At 38.7% G+C, this 9,216-nt stretch overlaps 2 protein-coding genes across 2 annotated transcripts; one reads left to right on the forward strand and one right to left on the reverse strand.

Moving 5' to 3' along the window:
• Positions 1 to 1,119: 1,119 nt before the first annotated feature.
• LOC121757105 (protein EMSY-LIKE 3-like) lies at positions 1,120 to 6,219 on the forward strand. Its single transcript, XM_042152597.1, has 10 exons — positions 1,120 to 1,391; positions 2,629 to 2,846; positions 2,944 to 3,053; positions 3,152 to 3,404; positions 3,487 to 3,687; positions 3,763 to 3,831; positions 4,863 to 5,102; positions 5,272 to 5,340; positions 5,428 to 5,491; positions 5,905 to 6,219. Exons 1-10 carry the CDS (start codon positions 1,364 to 1,366, stop codon positions 5,949 to 5,951), a joined length of 1,299 nt encoding a protein of 432 aa, XP_042008531.1. The 5' UTR covers positions 1,120 to 1,363; the 3' UTR covers positions 5,952 to 6,219.
• A 561-nt stretch (positions 6,220 to 6,780) lies between these two features.
• On the reverse strand, positions 6,781 to 8,074 carry LOC121805295 (aspartic proteinase CDR1-like). The gene has a single exon (XM_042205105.1). The coding sequence runs from the start codon at positions 8,041 to 8,043 to the stop codon at positions 6,781 to 6,783; it is 1,263 nt and encodes a 420-aa protein (XP_042061039.1). The 5' UTR covers positions 8,044 to 8,074.
• Between the last annotated feature and the right edge of the window lie 1,142 nt (positions 8,075 to 9,216).

A 9,216-nucleotide genomic window follows, 5' to 3' on the forward strand; every position in this document is an offset into this window, starting at 1 on the left:
TATTCGGGGATAGGTATCTTCGGAAGCCTACCCCCGAAAATTTCCAGGCTCTGACTGATATGCACAGAAGTCAGCACGAGTTTCCGGGAATGTTGGGTAGCATAGATAATATGCATTGGGAGTGGAAGAAATGCCCCGCCGCCTAGAAATTGGTGTTCACTATCGATTTCAAGGGCAAGAATCCCACGAAGATCCTTGAAGCGGTAGCTGACTACCGACTGAGGATTTGACATGCGTATTTTGGAGTAGCCGGGTCGAACAACGACATCAACGTCCTCCAGTCGTCGCCCCTTTTCAACGACTAGTGCATGGGCGTTGGTCCGGCCGTCAGTTTCGTCGCCAACGACAACCAGTACAATATGAGCTATTATTTGGCGGATGAGATATACCCTATGTGGCCCGTCTTTGTGAAGACGATCAGATGCGTAACAGACGAAAATAAGATCTATTTTGCGGGTCGTCGGGAGGCAGCGCACAAGGGATGTGGAGTGGGCATTTGGTGTGCTCCAGGCTCGATGGGCGGCAGTGAAGGGTCCATTACGACTGTGGTATATTGACAGCATCGCTGATATCATGTACGCATATATTATCATGCACAACATGATTGTCGAAGATGAAGGTCCAACACTGATGATTGGACCAATGATGATGTTGATGCTGCCGGTTCAAGCCACGGCGTGGCCACCGCCAATGTACGTATGGGGATACCCCATGAAGAGGCCGATCAAGTCCGTGCATATGCCGACATGCGCCAACGACAATCCCATATTCGACTCCAGAACTATATAATTGAAGAGCTATGGACGCGGAAGGGTCGTCGTTGATATTTATAATGTAATTTGTTTAGATTTTTTTGTTGAAATGTATTTTTTATTTAATGAAATTATCATTGCACTTTCTCCGTCCGTATTCGTGTCAAAATTTTAATTCTGTAAACTTGTAAATTTTTATTATTGTGGATGTCCGCCCTTGTGCAGGTACAGTTGATGTCCTTATGACGTGACATGAGGCGTTTTTGAAAGTCCGTCGGGATATCCTTCGGGACATCCATCCCACCACGAATGCTCTAATAATGTTTTGAAGAGAGGCAAAAACACTTTCGAAAAAGGACACAACAGAATCAAAAGAGGCGGAACTCAAACCTTTATTTCCTTAGCTAATTTAATAAACACATTTCACGTCCGCATACCCCAAAACACACACACAGCTCGCGTACGCCGGCAGAAATCAACGAAATTGAATCCTAGCTTGCTATTTATTAGCTCGAAAAAGTCAAATTTTATAGTTTTCCTGACTCCGTGTGATTGATTCTAGGTTTTGAGCTGCGAGAATTTGTGAATCTTTGGTCTGCAAAAAGCTGGCTATGGACTGCGAGCCGTACGACAGTAGTGGTTAGTGATTCCCTTCATAATCCTAAAAGTTTAGGTTTTGCTGGTTATTTATGTGACTTATTTGGGTTCGGAATGTCAGTATAATTGGATTAGGGTTTTTAAGTTAAATGTATTGTTGGAGTATAATTTGCATTAGTACATTGTGATGCCCGGAGTTATAGTCACAATCCTAATTACTTTTAGATTTTCAGTTATTAATGTTTTCCTCAAAGTGCTGATTCTACTTGCTCACTTCATTAATTTCTGTCAAGTGTTTGAATTTTGAAGTCATCTGTTTGGCCAGGAGCTCAAAAAACATTCCTTTGTCTGTTATCTTCCTTCTGGTCCACTCTGTTAGTTCTAAATTCATGTCAACTTCGGTTGTTTTGAGTTACCTTGTTTGCTGTTCCCAGCTCCTTATTTGTATGATACTAGTATATTTAGTTACTTTGACAATGTGTTTGAAATTTGTAGCTCTCTTCAAAATCTCTTAAGATTAGTAACATTTGGATGGAACTGTTGAATTAGTGGTTTGGAATAGTGAAAGTGTAGAGGAAAAATAATCATACTGTTTCATTTATGTCTGCTTTCTCTGCATGGACTGAGTTCTAGATTATCAAACCACATTCCCCTGATAGAATCTTGTGTATGGATCACTGGTTTTGCTGCTGGTGGTTGATTATAATTTTGTATCTAGATGGTTTTGTGTAGGAATAAAGAGGGACTTCGTGGGGTTGAGATCTTATTCCTCATTAAAGTATTTTTTTCTTCTTTTTCTCATTCTTTTCTGGAAACGGACGTAGGGAGGCACATAACTAGTAGGAAATTATCTGGCCAATGGGTTTTCAATAAATCACTATGTGAGTTACTTCTTATTGCTTCGGGACACATTCCTTTCGCTTAACATAGCTGGTATCTGTAACACTACCATCCTATTTCAAACAAATGCATATTGTTGATGAACATGTAATCACGTGCAACTTTTTCTTTAGTAAGTTTGTTTTCTTCTTCACATGTCTTATACAATAAGCACGAACTAGCTGGATAACTCGTCTCAGTGTTTCATTAGTTACTCAATTTGGCCAACAACTTGGATTCTGGCATATCTGTCATGGGTTATTATGATCCCCTTATCTATGTTTTATTAACTTAGATGATATCTTCTATAGTGCCAGACTACGTTTTTGCTTGTTATGTTTTATAGGCATCGTCTGTGACAAATATCCTTCTCCTCTCTTTCCCATTGATTCTGTTTCAGGAACTGATGATGATTTTCCTCCACCACATCAAAATACAAATAGAATGTCAAGAGGTGGCCGCATTTCTGGTAATGGAAGGCCTGCTGCCTTGAGTTCTCACCCATTTCCCCGGATCTATGAGGAGACTGATATGGAAGCTAAAATTCACCAGCTTGAGCAAGAAGCATACAGTTCAGTTCTAAGAGCCTTTAAAGCTCAAGATGATGCCATAACCTGGGTACAATTTGTACTGTGACGTGAATCTAATGTGGCTTATTTCTTTAATCAGATCTAAAGGTTTATGCGTCTGCTCAATAAATTGTATTTTTTTCCAGGAGAAGGAAAGTTTAATTACAGAGCTCAGGAAAGAGTTAAGATTATCAAATGAGGAACACAGAGATCTTCTCAGTAGGGTTAATGCTGATGATACAATCAGAAGAATAAGGTATTTTACATAAAATAAGAGCTGTTAAAAAGTCACTCTCAAGTTTAATTTTGCAAATGATCATTTTATTGGTTATGAGAATTTGGGAATACTGTCAGAGAGTGGAGGCAATCAGGGGGGCTGCAACAAAGCATTCATGGTGCCAATCAACCAGTACATGATGCAGTGCTGAGTCCGTCCATTTCAGCTTCTCGTAAAAAGCAAAAGATAGCCCCACAGTATCCTTCTGTATCTTATGGTGGGCCATCTCCTTCTTTCCACCCACAGGCAATTGCTACAACAAACCAGCCGTCCTCCTCAGCTGCTAAGCGTGGACCTATAGCAGGGACAAAAGGAAAAAAGCACAAATCTGTGAGTTGGAAATTTAATATCTAATTTTTGTCTGCTATACCTTGACTGATGCCATTTTTCAATAATTTGCTTTATTTGTCAGATACCACCTGGTTCATTAACGAAAATTCGGCATCCCTCTGGGCCGGCTGGAAGAGGTCAATTTGGTAACCGCGTCGGGGGCCTTCCAAATGAGCTGCCGCTTGGTTCTTTTGATCCATTAATTGGACGGAAAGTCAGAACCAGATGGCCCGATGATAATAATTTTTATGAAGCTGTTATAACTGATTACAATGCAGTTGAGGTATACCTCTCTTATAACTGTGGACCATTCGTTTCTCTTCATCAATTTCTGAAGTTAGCTCTATGTTATTTTCAGGGTCGACATGCTCTTGTTTATGACATAGGCACTAATTTTGAAACATGGGAATGGGTCAACCTAGCTGAGGTAGATAGCTTTTTTTTCTACATTACAGAATCTCACAGTTCCATGCTTGCTTGTATTAGTTCCCATGTTTTCTTATGTGTGTGATCTAATGTAATTGAACTGATTTCTTAAACTTTGTTTTTAAGTACCTTCCTTCTTATGAGTTGGGCACTATACATTTCAGTGTTGTCCATTGCCACTGCAATGATCTACTTGCTACATTTCTAAAGTTGCATGGTGCCAGTCCACCAACTGAGCAAACTCCATTGGTTCCTGACACTTAATATGTGTCATTATTTACTAATGGTGCAATTTTGCATTATTGGTTTTAGTTTTACTGCTTTATTGACCTTCACACCATGTTCTTCCCTTCGATAACATTATTACAGTGATCAAGTCATGTATTTCCAATCAAAGTTTGTATTTTTTTTAATAGAGTATCAATAATCAAATTTTGAGCATTTTTTTGAGGATAATAAGTTCCACTCACAGATAGTTGTCTAAATTTTTAGATTTTAATTTTGCTTATAACTACTGGTTGGGATATACATCCTGATTAAGGACATGTTTATAGTATCTACTCTGTTCCTTATGTAAGTGTGTAACACATGTTGCATAACAGATATGTAAAAGCTTGCATTACTGGATTTAATAAAGCAACACAAACTTTTGGCTTTTGTGGTTCTATCTCATGTGATTATCATTATATGGAACTTTCCCCTTAAAGGATGTCAACTATTAGATAGAGGCTTTCTTATGTTCTATCTAAACCACATAGCAAAAGCTAGGAACAATAAAAATTCTCTGGAATGAGAAGAAGAAACAGAAGCCTAGTTGACTAGTTAAATGTGGCATTATTGAGGCATGATTATCAATTCAGTGGGAACGTTTGACATGGATTGTTTTGCCGAGTTCTTTCTGCCAAGGTACTATTTGTCCTTGGGACTATTAATAGGAGAAAAAACTAGCAAGCAGAAGAATTAAAGATTGATTGATATTAAACTGTTTCTTGGGGATAGCCTCAACCTGATACTTTTGCATTTCAACTGTAGATATCTCCATCTGATATTAAGTGGGACGGTGAAGACCCTGGGATTTCTCGTCATGGCAGTTATGGTGGAGCTGCCTGTGGGATCGGCCGACCTCTTGGACAAGATAATGCTCCAGGTTTGGGAAGAGGAAGGGGTTTACCCAAAGGCCAGTCCAGGAACGACCTTCCACCCCAAAATGGCATTGGAAAGAAAAGACTGGATGACATTCAGTTGCTTCATACTGAGACTTTGATAAAAGAGGTATGCAGTGGAGGTCTAGTGCCCACTTATTTGATTAGCTAAATGTTTTAATGATAGTTGTAGAAGGTTTTTAATGCTAGTATTCAGACCCTGTTGGAATTGGCAGAGCAAGGATCTAGTGTCCACTTCTTTTATTAGCTAATTGTTCATTAAGTTTGAATGTTGGTAGGTGGAGAAGGTTTTTAATGCTAGTGATCCAGATCCTGTTGAAATTGACAAGGCAAGGAAAGTTCTAAAGGTTAGAAAATACATCATTCTTTGCAAATTTATTTCATGTGTATTTTGTCTTTCCGATGGGTTCTAATGTTTAGTTCTTATGATACAGGAACATGAGCTCGCTCTCAGCGATGCCATTGCAAGGTTTGCGGATTTATCTGATGGTGAAAGTGGTATGCTTTGCACTATCTTTTTAAGTTGCCTACTTTTTAGTCACTGGCAGTTTGATAGTATTTTAAGTACTTACAATTTTACTTTGCATCTCCATTCCTTGAGCATTCTGTGATATTGACTTAAATTTCAGTTAATATGAACCCTGCCATCTTTTTAAGTTAGTCTTGATTGGAAAAATGCTAGGTGAAAGACATAGCCATCAGTATTTATAAACTTAGTTTCTAGTCTTCCCAACGGAAAAATGCTAGGTGAAAGACATAGCCATCAGTATTTACACATGCTGCTTGGTTCCAAACTCTTAATTTCGCAAGGTTAATATTGGTTTTGTTTAGGAAGATTTTATGTTCTTGTTGTGCATTGTGTTCCACTAAATAATTTCCTTTATTTCTCTTTTGATGGTTGTGCGTGACAGACGAAGGTGGTGGCTTCGTACATGGCCAGGCACTGGAGCGGGCATAAGAGAACCCCACACCAGTGATGATAATTTAGGATGAAGGAGGGATGGAAATGGGAGGTAAATTGGCATTTATGGGTAGAATCAACGTCTGTGACTAATACCGACATGGTAGAATACTGATCGATTTAGGGCTGTTGTATAATTCTGGTAACATTCCTTAACATTATGATTGTTTTTGAGTCCGGTAAGCCAAGTCTGTAGGTGCGTTGTTCTTAGATTATAGTAGTAGTTTGTAAAATATAAACACGTGGTATGTAAAATTTTTGTTCATGTCCTCTTGTAGAAAATCAATTAATTATTCCCCAAATTAGAAGCTTCGTTAAGAAGAAAATCTTCCTCCCCGAATCGTGTTATATATATATATACACACACGTAGAGGCGGAAATTAGATTCTCAAGGAGGGAAAATAAATTAATGGATGCAGGGATGCAGATGAAAGGGAAAGAATGTTAATTCCTTTGATCTACATCTTCTGCCCCTGTGTGGTGGTCGGCGTCCTTCTCCTTGTCTTCTCATCCGATCTTCCTCAGCTGTGGCATCCCTTCGCTGCTTTAGCCCTGGCTCTTTTGGCTCTTCGCCTACATTTATTTCTACATCGACCATTGCCCCCACTGCCGCCACCAAGCCGTATGATCATGATCATCATTAAATAATATATGGTCTCAACAATGGCAAAGTATCAATCACTTTTTTTTTCTCCATTTCTTAATCATATATATGTATGATGTTGATCGGAGAAACTCGAATACTACCTAGCATTTCTTTCAAACACAAATTAAAGGAAAAAAGGAAGTTTAACTGAAAATCAGGATATTCATCTTTACAACCTTCCTAGTTGCAATCTGTAGGTTTAAAGGATACTATCTTATTTTGTAAGTCATATCCTATCAAGAAATCCATTTGTGCCAAATTACCAAATATTGGCTCATCATTTGTGGGTGCAAAAGCTAGGCACAAATTATTTTTCCTAGTCTTGATAAAAGTGTTTAGAGGCTTCAATTTCACATCAGCCCCTATGAAATGAAATACGATTTCTGGAACTTTTGTCACACTTGTTGAATAATAACATAAATCCAACAGCCCCTTTGGATCATCCACTTCTTTCATGTTCATATGCCTCCTCACTTGTGCTGTAACTTTATTGTATAATTCCTGTGGAAGAAAAGTCAATGTTGTACCTGAGTCAATGATGATATTGCCATCCTCAATTCCCTTAGAACTATTTGAAAATGAATGGCTGTCAAATTCAACTCTATTATTCCCAACACTAATCCCTTCTAATGTCAAGAAGTAGAAAGTCTTAGGGAACCTGGCCACTAAGACAGTTGTCTCCACGTGATCACCTGACACGTCAGCATCATCGCCAAAACTCATTTTACTAGAAGACAAGGCTCCGCCTATGTATGATCCGAGGCAGTACGAGAATCTGCCTCGGGTCAAAGATCCCATTTGGGTGATCAGTGACAATTCACCGCCACCTAAGCCCACAATCCCGGTCACATGAGGACCAAATGTGCCACGGTTGTTATGTCCACATCCAATAACAACATTGGGAATTGCCACGGAACCTAATCTTAGAGTTTCCGTGGCAAGGTAACCAATACTAAACGACTTGTCGCCATATCCAATGGTGTAACGACAAGTGTCCTGGAGACAAGAAGTCCTCCCATGAAGGGCATTGCATGGAGCAGAAGTACAAGCAGCAGGTTTGTGGGTTGAAGAAAGCTTAGGTTGAAAAAGTGGGGCTTTTTGGAGAAAGCATTCTGTACAAGGCTTGCATTGGATCCAAACAAGGTCGCTGCCGGTGTCGACAACGGCTAAAGTTTCGACTGGTGGTGTGCCAATGGACAACTTCATCAAATATTCTCCTTTGTCGGAAAAAATATCAACTAGCGGCGTTTGAGATATGCGTGTGTTGGCATGGTGGTTGAAAGAAGGTCGCAAAATGGTCATAAATGGGTGCGACCAAGAAATAAGGGAAGGAGATTGTAAGAATTCCCTGCGAATTAGGTCTATGGTAAGGCCTTGTGTTGTGATCATAGACATCATGTTGATAGCAATGAATAATGTTGTGAAAGAAGTGGCAGTTTTCATTGTGCTTCTTTGAATTTGTGTAGTGAGATGAGATGCATTTATATTGAATTTGAGAGTTATTAAACTTGATTGGATTTTTTTTGCTATAATTGCCTGACTTTTCTTTGGTAATGCTTTAATTTTGTGCCATCATTATTGTCTATATCCATCAATTGAGAATTTAGTCTTGTATATCTGTATTCAATAAAATTAAGTAGTTGGTGTCTTTCTTATTTAGAAAAAGGCCAAAAGGCATAATATTTACCAAGTAAACTATCTAGTCGTTCAACTCCAGCAACAAATATAGCATATAATGAATTATTATCCTCTCGAGTGGCTTATATTCAAATTTTATTGCATCTAATTGTATGTAAGTTTTATATATATATATATATATATATATAAAACTGCCTCAATTGGCAGACTGTGCATTTAATTTGGAGAAATTTCAAATTTGGGGACTTTGAAATTCTAAGATTGTCGAGTGGTTTAGGGGCATACATTGTTGAAAATGGAGTAGTGTTTATTTATTCAGAAAAAATCGAAAGGACATCAAATTAGGAAAGGTAGTTATCAACATTACTAGGCTGAATAGCACCGGTCCATAATCCTTCCACTGCAGAGAGCGGAAAGTTTAACGCTGCTCTGTGAAGCCAGTCTGGCGCGGTGCTCTCCGCTTTAAGAGGCATGTGGTCTACTTCTTTGAATGGGCCACATGGCTCAGCTCCAATATTATTTAATTTGTTACTCTTGAAGGGTGCATTCTCATTCGTAGAAATGGTTGTAATGTCTCTAAAGTCACCAATATTACTCAACTTGTAACTCCTTATGGGTGTATTCTAATTGGTAGAAAATGGTTATTGCTATGTAAACCGAAGATTGACAGCAAGAAATAACGATCAAAATAAGAAAGAACTCGAGGGATTTTACGTGGTTCGATCGTAAGATCTACATCCATGGACCAAGGGAAAACGATTTAATATATTTGAGATACTTTGCAGAGCTTTACAATTGCTCAAGAATTCACTCCAACTCTCACCACTTCTAATCTCATTCTAAACCAAGAACTAATCAAGTGAATGATTTTGGAGACTCTCTTCTTGAACTACAAAAGCTGAAAAACTGAATGAGGAATGCAGGCTTCGATCTGCTATATAACGTTCCTCTCTTCTTCCAACGGCCCTCGGATCAGTT

Source organism: Salvia splendens, chromosome 1 (assembly GCF_004379255.2).
Source record: "Salvia splendens isolate huo1 chromosome 1, SspV2, whole genome shotgun sequence".
Classification (NCBI taxonomy): Eukaryota; Viridiplantae; Streptophyta; class Magnoliopsida; order Lamiales; family Lamiaceae; genus Salvia; species Salvia splendens.

Excerpts from the sequence above, each read along its gene's own strand:
- LOC121757105 (XM_042152597.1), top strand. The coding sequence starts at position 1,364 with ATGGACTGCGAGCCGTACGACAGTAGTG. Across the intron at positions 1,392-2,628 it reads CGAGCCGTACGACAGTAGTG|GAACTGATGATGATTTTCCT; the intron begins GTTAGTGATTCC and ends ATTCTGTTTCAG. Across the intron at positions 5,341-5,427 it reads AGGCAAGGAAAGTTCTAAAG|GAACATGAGCTCGCTCTCAG; the intron begins GTTAGAAAATAC and ends CTTATGATACAG.
- LOC121805295 (XM_042205105.1), bottom strand. The coding sequence starts at position 8,043 with ATGAAAACTGCCACTTCTTTCACAACATTATTCATTGCTATCAACATG.